Source organism: Periplaneta americana, chromosome 4 (genome assembly GCF_040183065.1).
Source record: "Periplaneta americana isolate PAMFEO1 chromosome 4, P.americana_PAMFEO1_priV1, whole genome shotgun sequence".
Taxonomy (NCBI): Eukaryota; Metazoa; Arthropoda; class Insecta; order Blattodea; family Blattidae; genus Periplaneta; species Periplaneta americana.
Genome location: NC_091120.1, coordinates 5,222,326 through 5,248,579, shown reverse-complemented (window position 1 = coordinate 5,248,579; position 26,254 = coordinate 5,222,326). Strand labels below are relative to the sequence as shown.

At 32.2% G+C, this 26,254-nt stretch overlaps 1 protein-coding gene across 1 annotated transcript; it reads right to left on the bottom strand.

Moving 5' to 3' along the window:
- Positions 1-356: 356 nt before the first annotated feature.
- Positions 357-17,951, bottom strand: LOC138697509 (luciferin sulfotransferase-like). The gene is made up of 7 exons (XM_069822809.1): positions 17,823-17,951; positions 15,839-16,070; positions 13,300-13,399; positions 9,379-9,523; positions 5,183-5,303; positions 3,820-3,914; positions 357-873 (listed from the first exon to the last, which is right to left on the bottom strand). Exons 2-7 carry the CDS (start codon positions 16,062-16,064, stop codon positions 571-573), a joined length of 990 nt encoding a protein of 329 aa, XP_069678910.1. The 5' UTR covers positions 16,065-16,070; positions 17,823-17,951; the 3' UTR covers positions 357-570.
- Between the last annotated feature and the right edge of the window lie 8,303 nt (positions 17,952-26,254).

Here is a 26,254-nt window from a genome sequence, read left to right as displayed (position 1 = left end):
GAATATTATTTACAATTAACTCTAATCATTATAGTAACAGAACTGACTTTATTTCAAATATAGGTGATTTATTGATTTATTGTTGTCTTTCGATTGCATATCCGAGAATAATCGATACTTGCGCTTTCATATTGCTACAGTGGGATTTCCTGAATGGTGGAACACCTGAACTTTAATGAATAGGTGTACTTTAATGAGGTCCATTAAAGGGCTGCTACCAGGTGTATAATTACTACATTTCGGCATGGTCGAGCATAAAAATCTAAATATCACAACACCCAACCGAGGACCAAAGGTCTTCTGTCACTTTCTCGTCAGCAATCTTTGTTTCTTGATAATGCTAAATAAACCATTCGTGGAACAAAAATAAAATGTTTATTTATCATAAAAAGTAAATTTTAAATAAAGTACATTCTGATTACTAACAGAGTCATTCAAATAACTTCTACAAGTATTGCCCTGTAGACTATTAGTAACTACTTCTGTGGTCAAAAAAGAAAAGCCTAATAAAGATTTCCAAGAAATTACGAAAAATATCAATGATTACAAATGTCTGCCTTGTGATGTTATTCAGGAAATCGTTTTATAATCCGTGTTCTTCAGTTTCTCCTCTGTCCACTTGTCGATCATGCTTCCCAAGTCTGCCGTCAGATCACTCTTCCAGCTTCCCACCTGCCCTTTTCTCATGAAGGGCTCTATTTTTCTTTTCAAATGTTCAGATGCTCCGAGTTTAGACATCTCATCTTCATGAGACACGGATGGATTTTTCTTCATTGATTCGAAGCTCAAATGCTCGCAGAGCTTTTTCAGTTCTTCGGAGCTCAAATTATAGTTCAGGAATTTGGCAGTCCGCTGAACTACTCCAGGCAAGTCCTGGGAAACAACACAACCAAACTTCAGAGATTACAGTCTTTATTATTAATTTTTGTAACACTCTGTTGCACAGATATAATATTATACTTATTAAATAACCAAGATATTTTTATTCACTTTGATTACGTAACGTGAACTTCATGATAAAAATGTTGTAAATACATTCATTACGCAACGAGTTAGGTATTTTATTTATTTATTTATTTATTTATTTATTTATTTATTTATTTATTTATTTATTTATTTATTTATTTATTTATTTATTTATTTATTATTATTTTGCTAATAATTGTAACATAAATTATAAAATATACAGAGAAAATTTAGCTCGCCCCTGAAAGAGTAGAACTCGTGCTCAGGGGCTGATTCCTGAATTGAAATTAATAATTATACAATACAATTTGCAATTATAGTATATAAATTTAAATTTACAATTTTTCAATTTTTATAAAATCCATACATAACTTTTTAAATTTAATACTAGAACTATTAGAATTGACAAGATTAGGATATTTAAATATAAATTTGTTATATATTCTTGGGCCTAAATTACTACTATGATTAAATACTGTAACAGTGTTGCATTTTGGTTCAAACAATCGTAAAGAATTCATACCTTTTGTTTCATAACTATGAGAATACAATTCAAAATTATTTCGATTTTTATGTATGAATTTTATTAATACAATATAATAAATTTGTCTTACGTTAAGTACATTAAAGTCTATAAACAAATTTTGAGATGGAAAATGAATAGGTTTATGAAGACATATTTTAATTATTTTCTTCTGCAATAAATAAAGTGGATTAAAATTGGATTTAAATGAGCTACCCTATCCTATAATTCCATACATAATTACCGATTGAAATAAAGTTAAACATATTGTACGTAATAAACTTATTGACAAGTAATTCCTCAATAAAACAAAATAATATACTATTTTACGTTGATTTTGCTATTACCTAAATGGTTATGTAATGTGAACCACTTACTTACTTACTTAATTAGTTACTTACTTACTTACTTACTTACTTACTTACTTACTTACTTACTTACTGGTTTTTAAGGAACCCGGAGGTTCATTGACGCCCTCACATAAGCCCGCCATTGGTCCCTATCCTGAGCAAGATTAATCCATTCTCTATCATCATATCCCACCTCCCACAAATCCATTTTAATACTATCTTCCCATCTACGTCTCGGCCTCCCTAAAGGTCTTTTTCCCTCCGGCCTCCCAACTAACACTCTATATGCATTTCTGGATTCGCCCATACGTGCTACATGCCCTGCCCATCTCAAACGTCTGGATTTAATGTTCCTAATTATGTCAGGTGAACAATACAATGCGTGCAGTTCTGTGTTGTTTAACTTTCTCCATTCTCCTGTAACTTCATCCCTCTTAGCCCCAAATGTTTTCCTAAGCACCTTATTCTCAAACACCCTTAACCTATGTTCTTCTCTCAAAGTGAGAGTCGAAGTTTCACAACCATAAAGAACAACCGGTAATATAACTGTTTTATAAATTCTAACTTTCAGATTTTTTTGACAGCAGACTGGATGATAAAAGCTTCTCAACTGAATAATAACAGGAATTTCCCATATTTATTCTGTGTTTAATTTCCTCCCGAGTATCATTTATATTTGTTACTGTTGCTCCAAGATAATTGAACTTCTCCACCTCTTCAAAAGATAAATTTCCAATTTTTATATTTACATTTCGTACAATATTCTCGTCACGAGACATAATCATATACTTTCTTTTCGGGATTTACTTCCAAGCCTATCTCTTTACCCACATTAAATAAAATAAAATGGAGTTGACTTTATTTATTATAAACATTAACACAATTTGTTATATTAGTTCCAGAGTTGACGCGGAATTTCGTTGGTACTAAACTTTCAATTGCACAATTTGCAGCATTGTCTATATCTGAATCCTCCTTTGAACTCATTATAACAATGTTTGTTTAATTCTCCTAGTATTGCTGTTCTTCTGTCATAAACAAAAACCTATCGTGTTCAAAAATAATCAAACAAACATAAACGAATCGCCTCTCGCAGGAAGACGCTAATAATAATACAATCGCCTCTCCACAAAAGACATGTTGAAAAGTAATAAAAATAATACAATATTTCTATTAAAAATGAATTTTCTTATGAAAGTGGATGAAGCTTTGTACGATATGCTTATCGTAACCTCATAAATATTACAATACTCTACTGGTTATCTAATAAGGCTTGCGACCTCGTTTGACAACTTTCCAAAGTCGTATTGTAATATGAAACGCTACGATACTCATAGGCCTATCGTAAGTAACTATTCTCCAATGAGACACTGATGTTCAACGTTATGTAAAACAGAATTGACAGAAGATTGTTAATTTGAAAACAGTAATGTAGTCTCATTTGGGTTGTACATAGGCTTACATTTTTAGCTGCAACATTGAGAAATCCATTTCGTATTATCGGATTTGGAGAAATGGACTTTATCAACCATAATAAATAAATACACAAATACATGGATGGATGGATTTCATGGATGAGTCGGTGATTTTAATTGATTGGTGAATAAATGAATGAATTATAGAAAACACATGCATACATACATACATACATACATACATACATACATACATACATACATACATACATACATACATAGTCGACTAAGGCGCTTGCCAGCCGATCCAGAGTTGCGCTCGGGCGCAGGTTCGATTCCCGCTTGGGCTATTACGTGGTTGGTTTTTTTTCCGAGGTTTTCTCCAACCATAAGGCAAATGTCAGGTAATCTATGGCGAATCCTGGGCCTCATCTCGCCAAATACCATCTCGCCATCACCAATTTCATCGACGCTAAATAACTTCGTACTTGATACAGCGTCGTTAAATAACCAAGTAAAAAAAGAATTGAAAAAAGTATTAGTACTACGAATTTATTCAACATACCTTCTTCATTTCTTCAAAAGTATTAAATAATACATTTGGCTCGTTGCGCTTATTCCAGAAACCCAAGATGTGGTCCCACAAGTTTCCGTAAATTACTGGAAATAAAGAACAACATAAATACAACACCTGCTTGGCGAGCAGGTCAATCACAAAGTTAATTAAATTTACATTTCTGTGATTATAACAAACGCAGTGTGGAAAAAAGACTAATTTTTCGTCAAAAAGCAATAACGAAACATAAATTTCGTTCATTTGGAGAATAAAGAAAGAGTTTATGGGGCCTAACTGAAAGGAAAACTTCTAAAATTTGCATGAAGGTAATCCCAAAGAAATGGTGTCGAACTTTAAATATTTTCAATTGTGCGGTAATGTGGAAAGTAACTAGGATCAATAGAAACCGTACTGATTCTGGAACATGGCTTCTTAACCTGTGGATCGCCGTGGCTTCCGGCACGGATCGCTATAGCTTTCTGAGAAAAAAATAAAATGTTACTGAAGGTAATTCATTTAAAATAAAAAACCTTTCGAGAACTATGTTGTTATGTACGCTAATAAGAATGCGATAATATCTGTAGATTGGAGAGTAGTGGTAGCAGTTGATTTTAATATATTTTGTTATTGTTTAACTTCAAAATAGACCCTTGGGTCGCGCAAGTTCCTGGCTAGAAAGTATTAAGAACCCCTCCTCTAAAATATCGGTTCATTTAAGGGTTGACAAATTATGTCTCTTCAGACAGTTTCCGGGCTCCGGAATGCTGTGACAAGGCCTCCCGTTGTCTCTAATTTTCTTACCAAATTTTTTTATACAAAACTTTAAAGGTACAAGTCTCACAGCAAATTTAATCTGAAATGCTCTTTGACATGCTTTAAATGAACCCGAATGCCAGTATTCACTAACGAGGAACACGCGCTCTTCGATTGTGTACATTGTTAATCTCTAGAAATTCGAGCCAACACTACCAAGATGCAGTGTAGCGGAACGAAAACCAGTCAAGGTCACTGGAAGAGTCCAAAGCTATTGCGAGGGGTTAGATCCTGTTTTACATTGTTGAAGGTTTGGAATATATCAGTCCCCTAACTGCCCATTGTGCAACTCAAACCAAGAAATGAATTCGGAACACCTCAAAATCTGTGCTTCAGTGGCTGACCATGACAATTTTTTTGGAAAAATATTGGAGTGCAAGAGGTCAGATGACTTTATTGTCAAACGCCTGGCATTAGAAAACAACAACAATATTGTTGAAGGTATGTGCATAGAAAATTTCAAGACAAACTTTAAGTAAATGACAGTTTTATGTTCAAAAGTTTGAGGCCTCTAGCGAGGTAATCACACTGAACAACGTATGATCTTTTTGTACCGTACCAATTCCAGCCATGAAAGCTTCCACGAAATCTTGACATGTTCCATTGAATCCACTGAACCAGTGGTGATGGTGGAGGAAGGAAACCGCCACATCCTTCGCTTCTCTCGCTACGTAAATTATCTGCAACGTAAAGTTATTATATAACTCAAATGTTCAGATATCAGAACCTTAAAGAGGAAATAGTCAATGAGAAACACCTGACATTGCCATCAGATGCCACTTACGAGTGTACTTGGTATATCTGTTAGATACCTCTGTCATGTCTCCTAGCTTTAGCATATACAGGGTTAGTTAAAAGTCCCGCACCACCTAAATAACTTTTGAAGCATGTGGTTCAGTGACATGAAACTTGGTATGTGAGGATAACCATATACTAAGAACTCAGTAATGGTATTACCGAGTTTTTTCTACTTCCGGTTTAACAGAAAGTAACTCCAACCCTCTTATTTTAAATGGAACACCCAATATATATTTTTATTTTTGAATAGTGCTCATTAAGAGCTTTTCAAAAATTACCCATACTTGATACTTCTGTACAAATTCAGTGTTGCTAAGTCAAGAAAACAGAAAAGTGTATCGAATATTAAAATAATAAACGCACCACCTAAATAACTTTTGAAGCACACGGTTCAGTGACATGAAACTTGGTATGTGAGGATAACCATATGCTAAAAACTCAATAATGGTATTACTGAGCTTTTTCTACTTCCGGTTTAACCGGAAGTAACTCCAACTCTCTTATTTTAAATGGAACACCCAATATATTTTTTATTTTTAAATAAAGCTCATTAAGTGCTTTTCAAAAATTACTTCTGTACAAATTCAGTGTTGCTAAATAAAAATGGAAGTGGTGCAAGATATTCCTAAAGCCTGGTTAAATCATTCCTTAAATGGTTTCTATGATCGAGTGACACATTGTAAAGCAGCTGAGGGCTACCAATTTGAACACATAATTTAGAAGGTGAGCTAGCTTTGTTTTGTTTTTGTTAAGGAAGGAGTATTTTATTATTTTAATTTTCGATGCACTTTTCTGTTTTCTTGACTTAGCAACACTGAATTTGTACAGAAGTATCGAGTGTGGGTACTTTTTGAAAAGCTCTTAATGAGCACTATTCACAAATAAAAAAATATATATTGGGTGTTCCATTTAAAATAAGAGAGTTTGAGTTACTTCCGGTTAAACAAGAAGTAGAAAAAACTCGGTAATACCATTATTGAGTTCTTAGTATATGGTTATCCCCAAATACCAAGTTTCATGTCACTGCACCACATGCTTCAAAAGCTATTTAGGTGGTGCGGGACTTTTAACTAACCCTGTATTATACCGGGTCTTTCATAAGTGCGAAAACCATTTTAGAAGTTCATCACAAATAAACCAAGCAAAGGATACTATTTTTTATTACACAGAAATGTAGGTAAACTTTCCAAGTTTTTTTTTACATATATCACAAAAGCTTAGTATGTTCACCCTTGCTGATACGGCAGACATGTAGCCGATAATCAATTTCACCCCGCATATCGCGATCGATCAGTGTCGCAGCTGCGTTCGTGAAGTTCCTGAAGGTAGCGGGGAGTGGGGTATGAAACAATGTCCTTCACAAATACCCACAAGAAAAAAAAACACAAGTTGATAAATCTGGTGACCTGGGTGGCTACCGCAGTAAGGCGCCATCTTCTTGTCCACAGCGTCCTATCTAACTTTGTGATAAATTTTCGTTTAAATGGCCTCGTACGTCATTGTGGAAATGCGTCGGACAGCCATCTTGTTGCAAAATGTAATTACCACAGGCCTTTTTCCTAACAAAACTAATTCATTACTACCGTACTACTCCTAGCGGCAAAGCACGGCAACTATGAGATGCAGGCTTTTTCCTAACAAAAGTCATAGATTTGAATAATTTCAAGGCAAAATTGTTCCGGGGCCGGTTATCGATCCCGGGACTCTTCGCTTAGCGCACGAATGCTCTCTTCCAACTGAAGTACCCCAGAAACTATACAGAACATCGTCACATATTTTACTGGAGGTACGTTAACAGGAAGCCACAATTTAAGTCACACAGAATTTGTGTACACTCAAAGTTGGGTTATGGCGTCTTATCAGCCCATTTTGAGTTGTGTGGATATAAAGGAAAAATTGTTATGGTGTCGTGTATAATTCCTGGGGTAGCTCAGTCGGGAGAACATTCGTGCGCTAAGCGAAGGGTCCCGGGGTCGATAAACGGCTCCAGAACAATTTTTCCTTGAAATTATTCAAAACTCGTAGAGTTTTTCGTTCTATCGGTATAAGAATTAGGCCTACAATTATTTGTCGTTTAGTTTATTTTTTGTGTTGAATTTCAAAAATGTTTCACACTTATGAAAGACGGAATAGTTTATACATTCAATATACTGGGATAAAATAGTTACTATTTCATCACTTATTTTCTAAGTAGCCATTTGTATTTATTTTTATTTATTTACTTATTTATTTTATTTATTTATTTATTTATTTATTTATTTATTTATTTATTTATTTATTTATTTTATTTATTCTTTTATTTATTTATTTATTCTTTTATTTATTTATTTATTCTTTTATTTATTTATTTAATTATTTATTTATTTAATATTTTATTTATTTATTCTTTTATTTATTTATTCTTTTATTTATTTATTTATTTATTCTTTTATTTATTTATTTATTATTTTATTTATTTATTTATTCTTTTATTTATTTATTTAATTATTTATTTATTTATTCTTTTATTTATTTATTTATTCTTTTATTTATTTATTTATTCTTTTATTTATTTATTTATTCTTTTATTTATTTATTTATTCTTTTATTTATTTATTTAATTATTTATTTATTTACTATTTTATTTATTTATTCTTTTATTTATTTATTTATTCTTTTATTTATTTATTTATTCTTTTATTTATTTATTTATTTATTCTTTTATTTATTTATTTATTCTTTTATTTATTTATTTATTCTTTTATTTATTTATTTAATTATTTATTTATTTACTATTTTATTTATTTATTCTTTTATTTATTTACTTATTTATTTTATTTATTTATTTATTTATTTATTTATTTTATTTATTCTTTTATTTATTTATTTATTCTTTTATTTATTTATTTATTCTTTTATTTATTTATTTAATTATTTATTTATTTAATATTTTATTTATTTATTCTTTTATTTATTTATTCTTTTATTTATTTATTTATTTATTCTTTTATTTATTTATTTATTCTTTTATTTATTTATTTATTCTTTTATTTATTTATTTAATTATTTATTTATTTATTCTTTTATTTATTTATTTATTCTTTTATTTATTTATTTATTCTTTTATTTATTTATTTATTCTTTTATTTATTTATTTATTCTTTTATTTATTTATTTAATTATTTATTTATTTACTATTTTATTTATTTATTCTTTTATTTATTTATTTATTCTTTTATTTATTTATTTATTCTTGTATTTATTTATTTATTCTTTTATTTATTTATTTATTCTTTTATTTATTTATTTATTCTTTTATTTATTTATTTAATTATTTATTTATTTACTATTTTATTTATTTATTCTTTTATTTATTTTATTTATTCTTTTATTTATTTATTTATTCTTTTATTTATTTATTTATTATTTTATTTATTTATTTAATTATTTATTTATTTACTATTTTATTTATTTATTCTTTTATTTATTTATTTATTCTTTTATTTATTTATTTATTCTTTTATTTATTTATTTATTTATTTATTTATTTATTTATTTATTTATTTATTTATTTATTTATTTATTTATTTATTTATTTATTTACTTATTCCTATAACAGGGCAAAGCCCCAATTACGATAGACAGTACAGATATTCGTTTAAAAAATCATAGAATTGCATATAACATAAATGAAAAAAGAGATACAAATACAAATTACAATGGAAAATGAGAAAAGGAAAAAAAAAAAAGAACAGACAAATAGATACTACCTAAATAAAAGACACAGATATATATAGAAATGAAAAATACAAAATAAAAATGTATATATATATATATATATTGATCTAGGTGTTACGTTATAAATTAATCGATCTACAAGAGTTTAGGCTATGGAATATTTCAATGAGCATGCGTATTTGCCAGTTAATAAAAAATGTAATTTCTCCTTCGATTGTCGCACATGTAAAACTCGCTTACTTTGGGCTTCACAGTCCACAGCTGTTCAGGCAGCAATTCTAGCGGCAAGTGGCTCTTAATGCATCTGGGAGACTTCGCGCCCTCTGTGCGTGCGAGAGTATCTCCCACAATGTTCTCAGGCCCAGGTTTCACCATGCTTCCCAACCTGAAAGCGAGTCATCATAACCTTGTGAGGGTTGGAGGTAGCAGCGTTTCTATTGGACGGAAGTATCATAATGATACCACAGTCTAGTATACACAGTCACGAAGCTTAATACGTATTAAATATGCATCCATAGATAGTTGCTAACCACTAGGATCGCTAATATCGCCTCATTACAGACAATGCAACATAGTACCGGCACAGTCAATTGTTCCTAGCACCCCCAAACTCAAGCTTCGTGACTGTATATACTAGACTGTGATGATACTTTACTTTTCAGTGATAGCAATAAAGAGACACTGCAGAAAATTCTAGAATAGCGCTTCAATATGACCAACTGAATCTGAATTCTCCCAGTAATGAAGTTAGAATTTTTAATAATTTTCTAAAACTGTTTCTCTTTATATTGTGATACCTACAAATACTGGCACTTATTCAATATCTGAAACTTTTCATTCATAGTCACTAAATCGTAAGTCAGAACATGCCAAAAGAGAAATTTGAAGTGGTTTACTGAAGTAAAACTTCTTTATTGAAAGTATGAATCAAACGATGTGAAACAATAGTAATATGCGTTACAAGAGCGGTATGTTGATATTTTCATGTTCGAGGAAAAGACTGAAAAAGCGAAACGTAGTTGAGTTTTTTTAATTTCCGAGAACATGAAAACAAACATACCGCTCGTGTATCGTACATTATTTTGTGCGAAGATCGTTTATTACATACCTGAAAGACGAATTTCTAATTAGTTGCAATGAAATCTCCATCTTGGTTTCTGTTCAATGACGGCAACTTTTAAATACTAAAATATCTATCTTCAACATTGTTGCTATAAAATGTTTTCTGTGTTTACTGTATTCCAGCAGGCCGTGATATACGTCTGTCTCCCCCCCCCCCCAGTCTATAAATGCGAACTTAAAACAAACGGTAAGGTTATGTAATGATTTAGTTTCATTTTAATATCTTAACAATATTATTTATATAACACATTGCAGTAATAACATCGGCATCTGGAATCTTGTTGATTTTTTCACGGCTTCCTTAATGTTACTTGCATCACGAATCCAGTAACTTTAGTGGAGTTGTAGAGTTTACTTAATTTTTGCAAATATTTAAAAACAATAATTAACAGTGCAATTTAGGTGAAATTGTAAGTTTCCAATTTATAATTACTACTATATTGAACGTCTCTAAAAATAATATGTTAGAAGCCTAAAGCAGTAAAATCAATAAGTCACTTAAGCGGTAAGAAGAGGGAAATTGTTATGTGTGTTAGGTTAGGAATACTGAATGTGGAATTTTAGACTTACCGCGGATTGGTTTTGTGTGGAAACCAAGCAAATACGCACGATCTCGCACAAAGTACATTTTAAGCGGGCTTTGCTATGGCATTGTGTACGTTGCTATGTTATGACGTAAATAAATTTGTTGATGTTTGTAGTTTTCATCAATTTGCACAAAACTGCTTACATATGGGAGTGGGGATGCCGTAGGGCAGTGCTACTTCTGGGTGACGTTATACAGTCGAAACCAGTGAATCAAATTACATTGTTGAGTAGTTTTTTACTGGAAAATATGTCGAAATCAGCTCAACAAACAAGAGGGGACGGCCTGAAAGAAACCTTGCAAATCAATTTTTCCGAAAATTGAACCAAAAACGAAAAAGAGTAGACTAGAAAGAGTGCGAGTTGAAAGGCACTTTTTAACCTCTCCTCAGCGGTTCAGTTACAAAGTGTGAACGATTTAGTGAATGTTTCTACATCGCCAACAATAAACTAAGCAACTTTCATTGAAACATTTTTTTTTTTCAAAAATAAATTGTTGAGCAGTTACAGGGTATTTTCATTTAAGTGTACAGTAGTAGAAAAGATTACGAAATGAATAAGGAAGTCAAAAAATACCAAAATATTTATTTTACATTATGACATAAAGTGTTCAAAGTAGCTTCCATTAACATCTAAGCACTTGGTGATTATTGTGGAAAGGTTTTTATGGTGTTTTTAATCATAGGGGAGAGTCGGGTAGTATCGGACATCGGGTAATATCGGACAGTGCGTTTCTTTCATCTACCACCATATGGTAGTACCTGAATGACATGGTTACGTTTCTCTATGCGACATCACAGAAACGTAACCATGTCAATCAGATACTATCATCGTGTGGTAGATGAAAGAAACTCACTGTCCGATATTACCCTAGTCCGATACTACCCGACTTTCCCCTAATACTGAAATAAATGGAACTAAAATTTGTTTGAAAATATTTACTATGTGTTTAGATATTAATTAAAGTTATTTTGAGCAATTAATAAAATTATGTAAAGTTATAGCATGGTTTAGGTCTATTATTATTTATCTGTATCGAATATCTAGTTTCTATACCATTTCAGAATTTCAATATAGGAAAAATGTTTTAAACAAAAGTTGCTTAATTTGTTTAGGACAATCAAAATATCTAAAAGTTATACCATCGTTCCATTTAAAATTCTGAAGTTACTCCCCCCGGAACCCCATCTTGGGGCTCGCTGAAATGTTGTCCATGAAACTGTCATAAGGGCCCCCTCCTCCGAAAACTGTAGGAAAAGTCAGCGTTTAGTTATGCTGATCCATTTAAGAGATATTAGCTTGTAAAACTTTGCCGGCTATTCCTCACCAGCGTTGCATTGTAATGACGAATAACCACTGTAGTTGAAAGCATCGTTAAGGGAAGACTCCACTGAAAATCATGAAAATTTTTCCAAATTTTTTTTAGCTATTTCACTTATTCAGAATTTATATTTTCATACCCCAAATGGATTCAGCTCAATTCTGATTACAAATACTCGTATGTTTACACTTTTTAAATTAAGGTTGGAAGGGGGCGTGGAATTTAAAGAGCCGTCAAAATTGTTTTTCATCGAAGAATTCTTTTTTAAAATTTCTGATTACAAATCTAGTAACTTTTTGTTGGCTCCCTGAAGTTACTAGAAGAATGTAGCGGAGGAGAATATTAATTCATATAAATATTCATTTTATTTTCAAATCTATTTTTCTGTGTTCATTTTTATCGATTCAACACCAACTTTCTTATGCCAAATATTAATCAATCTGGATGAAATTTTTACTGCAAGTATTTATGAGGTAGCTAAGAAAGATAGTAATAAAATAAACTAGCAGCATTAAGAAAAATATTAATAAAATAAACTAGCAGTATTTCTCACAAAATAAATGCATAGAAACATGCAGCTACCTCACAAATACTTACAGTAAAAATTTCATCCAGGTTGATTAATATTTGGCATAAGAAAGTTGGTGTTGAATCAACAAAAATGAACACAGAAAAATAGATTTGAAAATAAAATGAATATTTATGTAAATTAATATTCTCCTCCGCTACATTCATCTAGTAACTTCAGGGAGCCAACAAAAAGTTACTAGATTTGTAATCAGAAATTTTAAAAAAGAATTCTTCGATGAAAAACAATTTTGACAGATCTTTAAATTCCACGCCCCCTTTCAGCCTTAATTTAAAAAGTGTAAACATACGAGTATTTGTAATCAGAATTGAGCTGAATCCATTTGGGGTATGAAAATATAAATTCTGAATAAGTGAAATAGCTAAAAATAATTTGGAAAAATTTTCATGATTTTCAGTGGAGGCTTCCCTTAAATGAAGTCTACTACCACAAACTTGTTCGAGACAAAGCATTTTCCTACATGTGTTTCATGCCACTCCGCTTAGACGTCACGCGCTGCGAGTTGAGTAATATGTTTCAAGTGTCATAACAACAAATGACTCACTCAAGGAACGGCGATCTATCGGTTTGGTTTATTTTCCTTGCAGTGTCGTAGTCCAAGTTGTTTAAGAGCAGCCACACCATTTCCTGAGTCCAAGTCGTTCCTGTAACACATTACAATCAGAAAATTCTGAAGGCCTCTCTTCAAATTCTACATTATCATTTATATGTTAAAACATAATTTTTTTTTAAATATATGAAGCGAATATAATTATTTTTCTTAATATTTCGATGCTTATAATTCCAGATCCCAATGCCTCGAACAAATACAAAATTTCAAACTATCTGGGTTGTGAAATATCTTATCAAAATGAAAAAGATGTGAACAAGAAAATTACCAAATTTACACAAATTCTAGGAATAATAAACAATACATTAAAAGCTAAATTAGTACAAAAATCTACAAGAATAAAAATATATAATACACTAGCATTACCCTCCCTTTTATACGGAAGCGAGATTTGGACATTAAAGAAAAAAGACATGAACAGAATCAAAGCAACGGAAATGAAATTTTTCAGGAGGACAGCAGGATATACTCTTTTAGACCGAAAAAGGAATGAAGAAATTTTAGAACAATTAGAAGTAGAGTCAGTAGAAGAAAAACATCAACAGATACAAATTCAATTGGCTAGATCATGTAAGAAGAATGGAAAATTCAAGAATCCCAAAACCTATGATGCAGTATAAACCTAGAGGACATCGTCGACCAGGAAGACCTTTTAGAAGATTGCTAGATGGGGCCGAAACAGGTCTACAGAGGCCTAATTCGTGAAGGATGACGATGATGATGATGATGAATTCCAGATCCCAGTGGTTAACCTCACTTGAGGACGGATGATTTTCAAATAAATCTTAGTAAATTAGTTGCCCACTTTTAACCAAACAATTTAAGGGAATGAGTCTTAAGATGTTTGAGAAAGAGAGTGATAAATATAAATTTTATTATTGTTGCTACCTAGTCTAAAATGTTTCAAAGGACGTAAGTGATATATTTAACTATTATTGTAGGCTATTCTGAGCCGCAAGGCAAATCACAATATTGGGTCATACCAATAAATAAATAAAATTGACGGTCCAGTTCAAAATTTAAAGTTCTGAGAAAACTGCGTTTTATAGCTGCATGTTGCTGTGAAAAATACAATTGGCACACTCTAATTTGAAACTTATTATATAACTATGTGAGATTTTGCGACATAAAGATTCGATCTTTGATCGTCAATCGTCACAGTACCCGAGACACGTGTAAGCTCCATTTCTAGCTCTCGTTACCTAAACACAGAGGATGCTATGGGCGAAACGAACACACGTACTTCTTCCTCAATCCTTCAACTGCAACTGACGTCCTTGGTATTGCGTCCTTCACTTCACAGTTCTGCCAAATCTGTGCGTTATTTATGAAATGATCTTCGTACTTTTTTCAAGTAGTGTATAGCGATCGGGGAATACAATGGAATGGGTATCCGAGAAATTATGTTGATGTCTAACGTGGGGAACGGATGAACTTTGAAAAAAGTGGAAACTGCGACTTTTACACTTATCACTAGAGAGTGGATGCGGGATGAATTATCGTTGAATGTAGGTACACATTTACTATCTGTTACATTTTTTTTTTCATTCAGACCATTGGTTCGACAGGTTTTAAACGTAAACAGACGACGTCAACATGCTACTGTATCTCCGTACAGTCAGAAGGAAAAGAAAAATAACGTACTGTAGTACATACCTTGCAAGGTTCAGTTCTCGTCATCATTGATGCAATTACCAGCGTTGCAGTAAACGACGATATATTCTCGTAAGCTGTCGAAGCTGAATCGTCTTCGCCTATCGCTTAAACAGTTTTTGTATCGAGAGAATTTCTGAAGAAAAACTCTAAAATGGGGATCACTCAATTTCTTTAGAGGAATATTTGTACTGAGCATCATGTTGCACGTGTCGTTATACCCGCACAACTAAATGATGATGATGATGATGATGATGATGGTTCCTCAGATTTAATTTCAACGCATTTCCTGTGCGATGTACTGTTGCAATGTTTCTCTATAGCCTGAGTTGTTCTGGTTTTTATTTCAATTTTACATACATTACACACAATATTGTCTTCGTTAATACATAAAATGTCACTCTCATACTTCTTAATTGCATTTCGTATCTCTGAGCGAATTTAACGTTTTGCCATTATGAATGGATCAGCACTACACTATTCAACTCGTACTAAATACTTGAGCAGGGTAACACAACTGCACACATTGCGTTGCAATGTGGACCGGGGTTCCTTCGTTTTGTACGCTGCTGTACTCGCCAGGTACAAAAAAGACGGACGGCGCGGCACGTGCCATATACTCAGATACGAAACAACTTCATTTTTCCTTAAGTCAGCCCGCATGCACTGTCTACTTATCACTGTAGGTTTTTAATAAAAAAATAAATCCCGGGACAAGCACCCAGATCGCTTGTAGGCTGATGGTTTAGAACAGTCAAGTCATTTGAGGAACACTAAAAGCTTACGATACCAGGCAAATACATGCACGATCAGTACCTACCACATTTTGGATACGTGATGATCCATACGTCATCAGGTCGCACAGTGAAACGTCGTATCTTCTCAGCATAGTCAAAAAATCCACTGGACATCACACAGGTAGATGGAGCTATTTTAAATGTGTCTTCAACGTAGAACCTCTGGTTCAAACTTTTGAATTTATCTACCAGCGGTCCCTCAAGTTTCTCGAACTTGAAGTGAGGTTCTTGCTCCGTATTTCTCGACATTTCTTTCTGGAAAAAATGAACTCTAAATATGGAACTTTCCTTATACTTTACATAACCAACTCTGCCGCTGTTGAAACATGTTTACTCCTCAATACACTAATATTGTTCTTCTCTCATATGCATTCTTATCAGGATTTGACCTCTTGCCTTTCCAGGCTGATACAACCTGACACACAAAACAAAACTGGCAGCACTTCGAATGCTTTCTGTAACACTATTATGAGCCCCAGCAAAATGCTAATGTATGTATGTATTTTTTATTGGGTTATTTTACGACGCTGTATCAACATCTAGGTTATTTAGCGTCTGAATGATGTGAAGGTGATAATGCCGGTGAAATGAGTCCGGGGTCCAGCACCGAAAGTTACCCAGCATGTATGTATATGTGTATGTATGTATGTATGTGTGTATATATGTGTGTATGTATGTATGTGTATGTGTGTATGTATGTATGTGTGCATGTATGTATGTATGTATGTGTGTATGTACGTATGTATGTATGTACGTATGTATGTATGTACACTGCAAGTAGGCAAGCTCCTTACTTGCTTCAAGTAAAATTCCCGTGTTTTCCCTAATCGTTTGTGGATTTTCTCCTGATATATTCACGTCATCCGCATACACAAGCAGCTGATGTAACCCGTTCAATTCCAAACCCTCTCTGGTATCCTGGACTTTCCTATTGATATATTCTAGAGCAAAGTTAAAAAGTAGAAGTTATAGTGCATCTCCTTGCTTTAGCCCACAGTGAATTGGAAAAGCGTCAGTTGATGATGATAATAATAATAGTAATAATAATAATAATAATAATAATATTCACGGCTTTCCAGGAACCCGGAGGTTCATTGTCGCCCTCACATAAGCCCGCCATCGATCCCTGACCTGAGCAAGATTAATCCAGTCTCTATCATCATATCCCATCTCCCTCAAATTAATTTTAATATTATCCTCCCATCTACGTCTCGGCCTCCCCAATGGTCTTATTCCCTTCGGCCCCCAACTAACACTCTATATGCATTTCTGGATTCGCCCATACGTACTATATGTCCTGCCCATCTCAAACGTCTGGATTTAATGTTCCTAATTATGTCAGGTGAATAATACAATGCGTGCAGTTCTGCGTTGTGTAACTTTCTCCATTCTCCTGTAACTTCATCCCGCTTAGCCCCAAATATTTTCCTAATCTCCTTATTCTCAAACACCCTTAACCTCTGTTTCTCTCTCAAAGTGAGGGGTCCAAGTTTCACAACCATACAGAACAACCGGTAATATAACTGTTTTATAAATTCTAACTTTCAGATTTTTTGACAGCAGACTGGATGATAAAAGCTTCTCAACCGAATAATAACACGCATTTCCCATATTTATTTTGCGTTTAATTTCCTCCCGAGTGTCATTTATATTTGTTACTGTTGCTCCAAGATATTTGAACTTCTCCACCTCTTCTAAAGATAAATTTCCAATTCTTATATTTCCATTTCGTACAATATTCTCGTCACGAGACATAATCATATACTTTGTCTTTTCGGGATTTACTTCCAAACCTCTCTCTTTACTTGCTTCCAGTAAAATTCCCGTGTTTTCCCTAATCGTTTGTGGATATTCTCCTAACATATTCACGTCATCCGCATAGACAAGCATAGTAATAATAATAATAATAATAATAATAATAATAATAATAATAATAATAATAATAATTTGAGGATTATGCACAAACACATAAATATTATATGGTGACATATGAAGCATTGTACTTACATTTTCTGGCACTTTTAAATACTCTGCAAGACAATGATCTGAACGCAGAGTCGGCGTAAGCTTATATTGTCTCTCGACGGCATATCAAGTTAGTGAAAATGTAAAACCTTGAGCCCAACTAAGCTAGTGTGTACACTATCTGCCTTATCTTGTAGTGACAGTGATTACTGGCTTTTTTCGTACTATACTCACACCACAATATCACTCTAAATGTAAGAATTATGAACGGCTAGCAGTTTAAGCTGTACGTAAGCATAGTCCATGTAGTAAACTCACACGTGCTACTAGACCACGATATCTGTTCATCTGGGGGTAACGCAGTCTTACACATTATCAAGTTACTTCATTGATCTGATGATTGAGCGGCGCCCTGCTGCAATCAATGGATCCGATGCAGCGACTTCATTCAGTTCCTCATTTATAACCGGGGTCCAGATGTCGATGACATACATACGCGTACATGTATATATATATATATATATATATATATATATATATATATATATAATTACTACTATTATTATTACTTTATTATTATTATTATTATTATTATCATCTTCATTATTATTATTATTATTATTATTATTATTATTATTATTATTATCCTTATACTGCTTGTTTGAGGCTTGAAAGTAATGTAGTTTTCCCTAAGATAGGTTACTAGCCTTATCGTTAGGTAGTCCAGTAGTGGGGCTGCCACTTTTAGCCTCTGGACAGGCTTGTAATGCAGCAAATAATAAACACCTTACTCTATGCCGATGATCAAGTCATAATTTCCAATTCAGAGGATAATTTACAAAGAGGATTGTATACATTAAATGAAATATTAAAAGATTTTGGGATGGAAATTTCAGCACAAAAATCAAAAGTAATGGCATTTTTAGGACAAGACCCAGTGAGAAGTAAGATAATACACAATAACCAATGCCTCGAACAAGTGCAAAATTTCAATTATCTGGGTTGTGAAATATCTTATCAAAATGGAAAAGATGTGAACAAGAAAATTACCAAATTTACACAAATTCTAGGAATAATAAACAATATATTAAAAGCTAAATTAGTAAAAAAATCTACAAGAATAAAAATATATAATACACTAGCATTACCCACCCTTCTATACGGAAGCGAGATTTGGACATTAAAGAAAAAAGACATGAACAGAATCAAAGCAACGGAAATGAAATTTTTCAGGAGAACAGCAGGATATACTCTTTTAGACCGAAAAAGGAATGAAGAAATTTTAGAACAATTAGAAGTAGAGTCAGTAGAAGAAAAAATCACCGGATACAAATTCAATTGGCTAGATCATGTAAGAAGAATGGAAAATTCAAGAATCCCAAAAATTATGATGCAATATAAACCTAGAGGACATCGTCGACCAGGAAGACCGTTAAGAAGACTGCTAGATGGGGCCGAAACAGGTCTACAGAGGCCTAATTCGTGAAGGATGATGATGATGATGATTATTATTATTATTATTATTAGTCACACTAAATTTTTCTCCCCAGAATCAACAAAATTCTTTCCCAAATTATTCTCAAGGTGATTACTTGAATTTATATTGGAGTCTATATAATTACGATTGGTCCTGTGTTTACCAAGCTGTCGATGTTAACGATGCAGCTAGCTCACTATGTTCAGTAGTTAATAGTGTCATATCCCAGGCAGTTCCTGTCACTCGAGTCAAAAGGTCTAGTTATCCACAATGCTTTTCTAACACCTTACGTAAACTTATTAGAAAGAAAGACCATGCACATAAAAAATATAAAAAATTCAAAACTGAATTTTATTATCAAGCATTTTCCTACTATAGAAAACTTGTGAAATCTAAAATTAAATCGGATAAATTATCATGGCTTGAAAATATTAATGACAATTTTAGAACGGAACCAAAAAAGTTTTGGAAATACGTTGAATCATTTCGGAAGACAGATAATTATCCCTCTGAATTAATTCTTAACGATAAACACATCACAGATCAATTAGACATTGTCAATGCTTTTGCTGATCACTTCAAATCTGTTCAGACTGAACACAGCCATACATATGAAAACATTATTACGAATATAACAGACCCATTATCTATACCTAAAGTAACACATGATGACGTTCGTAAAGTAATTAAAAAACTGAAACCAACAAAAACAATTGGCACTGACTGTATTCCAAATTTTATAATTAATGGATGTTCTGATATATTTATTCCTCTTTTAGCCCACATATTTAATATTAGTTTGAAAAATGGTGAATTTCCCTCACTATGGAAACAAGCTGCAATTATTCCTATATTTAAAAATGGAAAAAGAAATGATGTCAGAAACTACAGACCTATCTCGATCCTAAATAACTTTTCAAAAATTTTTGAAACCATTATTCACAGACATATATCGTTTTATGTGAAAAACAAGCTCAATTCTTCTCAACATGGATTTATTAAAACTAAATCCACTGTCACTAACCTGGTCACATATCTAAATCAAATTGTACCAATAATTGAAACGCAGGGACAAACTGATTCAATATATTTTGATTTCAGCAAAGCTTTTGATGTAGTTCCGCACTATATCCTTCTTCATAAGTTAGGAAATATTGGCCTTTCTGTAAGCTACGTAAAGTGGTTCGAAAATGATTTAAGTAATAGAGTTTCATGTGTAAGACTGTTTAATATACACTCTTATTCTTATAATATAGATTGTGGAGTCCCGCAGGGATCTACTTTAGGACCTCTCCTATTTATTATATTCGTAGATGATATATGTAAAAGAATAACTTCTGACTGTTTATTATTTGCAGACGATTTAAAAATCTTTCGTACAATCAAAAGTAGTACTGACTGTCAATCACTTCAATGTGACATTAATTCAGTCGCTAAATGGTCGGAAGACAATGGTATGAAAATTAACGTATCCAAAACTAATGTAATAACCTTTTATAGAAAAACTTCTTCACTGAAATTTAATTATTATCTAAATAATGTTCTAATTAACAGAACGGATTGCGTAAAAGATTTGGGAATATTCTTCGACAGTAAATTGCATTTTCATAGTCACGTTGATTACATTTACAATCAAGCAATCAGAATGTTAGGAATAATACAGTCAATAACTTATTCTTTTTCCACGCCCGATTCTCTTTTAATGCTTTACTATACATTGGTGCGATCGAAACTCGAATATCCATCTGTAGTTTGGAACTCGATTACAACTACGGACTCGGCTAAATTAGAAAATATACAAGAAAATTTATATCTTTATGTTCATCCAGATTTCTGCCCATTAATTCCGGGTACAGTCATGAGAGAAAATGTGAATATTTTAATTGTCAAAATCTGTATGCTAGACGCCATGAGCTAGATTATCTGTTTTTTGTAAAGTCCTCAAAGGTGACATATCCTGTGACTCTTTCTCAAACAATATTACCTTACGTATTCCAACAAAAGATATGAGAGCCCACAAACTTTTCTATATTAGAAATTCGAAATTCCTTTCACCAATCTCCAGATGCATTAAAAATGCCAACATGCATGGCTGCGAATTCGATCCCTTCAATGTATAGACTTAGTTTGCTCTTGGCAACGATTTATCATTTATGTATTCTTTTAGGCATTATACTCAATTATCATTGTCTCATAGTATTCGTAGTTATGTATTTTAAAGTCATCCATTATTTATCCATTCATTGTCATTATCGTCATTAATTGTAATTGTATTTATGTGTAATAATTATTTTTATATTATGTTTTTGTATTGCATTATGTTTATTACAACGAAAAATAATATTTATTACATTACTCTACATACTTCTGCACTCAAAAGTCAGAGTTATTGCATTCACTGCTCAGACATTATCAGTAAACAATGAAGCTAATGAATTTTTCGTACTGAATACGTCGCTATTGTACAAAACGTTTTTCGTATACTGTGGGAAATGTCATATTACAATTTCTTACGCTTGTGGAGTGTCGCCTTCTTGGGTCTATGATCTTCCATGGACCGGATTCCCTGTTTCTCCAGGTATTCCTCTATCTTAAGGTTATCCGTGCTCTCAACTACCACAGAACGCCAGAGTTTCTAGAACTCATCGTCCACAGGCAGAGCTGCTGTCTTGTTTGTGAAGAACACAATCTTCTTCTTGTCAATCGGTCGCGAGATATGTTTTGTTATATTTGTGCTGAACTGTAATTGGCCACTGGCTGTTCAACAGCACATTAAACATAAATAAATAAAAAATTATAAATAAATAAATATTTTCAAGCAAAAATTAAGTTTATAGGTACATATTCCTAATTTAAACAATATTTAAATGAATTGATATAGAATACACAGGAAATACATATAGTTAGTGCTTAGTACTTTGATTTTTATTGTATTTGTAAATTTAATATCAATTGTAATTATAATTGTAATTGTATTCTTAATATTGTAGTTGTAATCCCCTGATAGCAGGGAAGAGAAGGCCTGAGCCTTATCTCTACCAGGTTAAATAAATAAATAAATAAATAAATAAATAAATAAATAAATAAAATAGATAAATAATTTCTGTAATAACGCTTTTTATTATAGTAGCTACTATGGACTTATTTCAGATCAAAAGATGAAGAAATTGTTATTACTTGTAACTTAAATTGGAATACATGCCTTAAGAAGAGAGCTTTATTTCAGCTTATTTTCAGCAGAACATTTTTAGTTGCTAGAGAATATTATTAATATTATTATTATTATTATTATTATTATTATCATCATCATTATTATTATTATTATTATTATTACTATTCTTATTTTCATTATAATCATTGTTATTATTATTACTATTATTATTATTATTATTATTATTATTAAATAATAAATATGGGAAATGCCTGTTATTATTCGGTTGAGGATCTTTCATCATCCAGTCTGTTGTCAAAAAATCTGAAAGTTAGAATTTATAAAACAGTTATATTACCGGTTGTTCTGTATGGTTGTGAAACTTGAACTCTCACTTTGAGAGAGGAACATGGGTTAAGGGTGTTTGAGAATAAGATGCTTAGGAAAGTATTTGGGGGTAAGAGGGATGAAGTTACAGGAGAATGGAGAAAGTTACACAAAACAGAACTGAACGCATTGTATTCTTCACCTGACATAATTAGGAACATTAAATCCAGACGTTTGAGATGGGCAGGGCATGTAGCACGTATGGGCGAATCCAGAAATGCATATAGAGTGTTAGTTGGGTGGCCGGAGGGAAAAAAGACCTTTTGGGGAGGCCGAGACGTAGATGGGAAGATAATATTAAAATGGATTTGAGGGAGGTGGGATATGATGATAGAGAATGGATTAATCTTGCACAGGATAGAGACCAATGGTGGGCTTATGTGAGGACGGCAATGAACCTCCTGGTTCCTTAAAAGTAAGTAAGTATTATTATTATTATTATTATTATTATTATTATTATTATTATCAATTATCCAACGTATTGCAACTCTATTTTAAATAGAGAGTGTTAACGTTACAGTTTTTCGATCTAGGTTAACTATTACCTCACATACGTAAACATGGAATTACAAAACAGTTACTTTTCTTTTCTTATCTTATCTAGATTTGTTGAAGCCTCGCCATGCAGTCATACCGTGGTATGAGGTTTAAGACACTCTAGTAGATTTGTACTGAGATTTCATTGGAAGACTTATCCTGTATACCTCTTAATAAATATCAGGTTTAAATATGAAAAATCGCGGTATTTAAAGTTTAAAGATAATGCCAAACTTTGTTGACATGATGGAACACAAATAATAGCAACGATTTGGAAATCGCACGTGCAAAGTTACAAAACGAGGCTTACCAGTTTGAAGAACTTTACATAACAGCACAAGATACACCTACAAGTAGGACGCGGAATTTTATACACTGAAATCTTCACAATATACAGGGCATTTCATAAATAACTGATCATTCGAAAAATGGACTAATTTTTACGATGTTTGGCTGTGTTGAAGATCTCTGGTAGTAAGAACTTTTCCCGGTGCCGTACACTCGATTTGGTTACGCGTTTGCCCGCCAGAAGTCTCTACTTTTCTATATAGAGATGAGTGAAACAATCGCTATGAAATTTAAAACTTAGAGTTAATGTCAAAACACAAAAAATTACGATAATTTGCAATAAACTTACACTTATACTAATTATGGCTCAAGTTCTCAACATGGCTGCCGCCTTAAAAATGCACAAATGCAAGCGACGAACCATCTCCTCGTGCACTCTCGAGAGCATTCCAGGATTAACCGTCTGTCGTGTGCACAATCCTTGCGACCTTTATCTGAAAAAACACGATCCTTTACAAATCCCCACAAAAAAATCCAGTGGAGTTAAGTCTGGAGATCGTGACGACCAAGCAATTGCACTTGCGAGACCGATCCATCAGTTAGGAAACACTTCGTCAAGCAAGGTTTGAACATCCCGTGCATGCCACTCATTTGTCATACCAGTTGCTTGGTACTTTCTGGTGGACACATTCAACTAGATCGACTTCTGGCGGGAAAACGCGTAACTAAATCGAGTGTACGGCGCCGGGGATTGTATTTACTTACAGAGATGTACAATACAGTCAAAAATCATAGAAATTAGTCCATTTTTCCAGTGATCACTTACTTATGAAAGACTCTGTACGTGTAATTATGAACTTCAAGTCTGAAATGTACTCCAAAAATTAAAGTGGGCCTATGAAAATAAAGACTAAGGGCGGAATTCATAGTCGTCACTTATAAATGAGTGAACCCTTAAGTGGTTACTTATACTCATTTCTAATTCATAGTTGTCCCTTATTCACATAATGAGTAATTACTTAAGTGATTACTTGAGTGAGCTGATCTGTACCCTTAAGTGACCACTCATTTTCAAAATGGATACTGAGAATGATTTTGGGGATTTTGTGGAGTTTGTTGAAGGAAATGAGGAAAATATACGTGTCCCAAAAAGGTATATTAGAGACATGAAGAATCCTCTCAAAATGTTTAGTGAACTGGAATTTAAGAAGCGATATCGTTTTCAGATCAATTCGAAGTTGTTGCTCTAGCCAAATTGATCATTATTTATTTACTTAGTTACCGGTACTTACTTACTTATTTATTTATTTATTTATTTATTTATTTATTTATTTATTTATTTATTTATTTATTTATTTATTTATTTATTTACTTACTTACTTATTTTTATTTATTTATTCATTCATTCATTCATTGATTCATTCATTGATTCATTGATTCATTCATTTATTTATTTATTTATTTATTTATTTATTTATTTAACAGGGCAAAGCCCCAATTATAATAGACAGTACAGATATTTGTTTACAAAACATAGAATTGCATATAACATGAAAAAAGAGATAAAACAGATACAAGTGTAATTACAAATTAAAATTAAAAAAAAAAAACAAATAGATACTACCTAAATAAAAAAACACAGATCTAGATATAAATGAAAAATACCAAATGAAAATAAATTAAAAAGAGTTAAGTATAGATATCTTAGCCAAAAATGTAAAATGTAGCTATAATTGACAAATTACAGAGTTAATATGACACTATGTTAATAAATTCAATGTACAGTATTATATAGTAGGCCTAATACGCTTAATTTATTTATTTAAGGAATTCACTACTACAGAACACGTGTTCCAATTAAATAGGATATCTGATTATAACTATAACCAGCACGCAACTAGAATTTAACATATCATGAAACTATTGCTGTATATAATTTATTCAGTACAATAATATTGATAACTGGTTGTTATAGCAACCCACATGTAGAGCTGCTTTCGATTAGTTCAATGAGAGTCAGCTTTTGTTATGACGTCATGTCCGGCAGCTGTAAGTGAGCACTCATTACGTGAAAATAAGTGTTGTCTATGAATTCGGAATTGACTTAAGGGTTCCCTTATTATAAGCAAACACTTATTACTTAAGGGTTCACTCATTTTATAAGTGACGACTATGAATTCCACCCTAAGAGTTATAGGGGAGACTCGTCTAATTTGGCAATATTTGTATTTTGACACAGTTTGTAGTTACATATTCTGAAATTAAATATTCCTCTCTTATGGAATGTGTTTAAACATTAAATCCCAATAAAACACTGAAAGAAAATTCTACAAATCTAAATTACTTTACACATAACACACTAATAAATAACAAATGACTTGTTTACAGATTTGGTATTTCATCAGGATAAATTGGCAATAGTACAGGGGTAATTAGGCAATAGGATTAAAAAGTAAAATTTTCAAAATAAAACAGTGGTACAAGGTTTATAAGACTTAATTTACTGGGACAAGAAGTCACTAAACAACATAAACACAAAACAAAAGCAAAAAAAAAAGAATTGAATGGATTTTTTCGACCACTCTTATTAATTATATTGAGGGGTTGTCTTCTAATTTCTTTTGCCGATAGCCC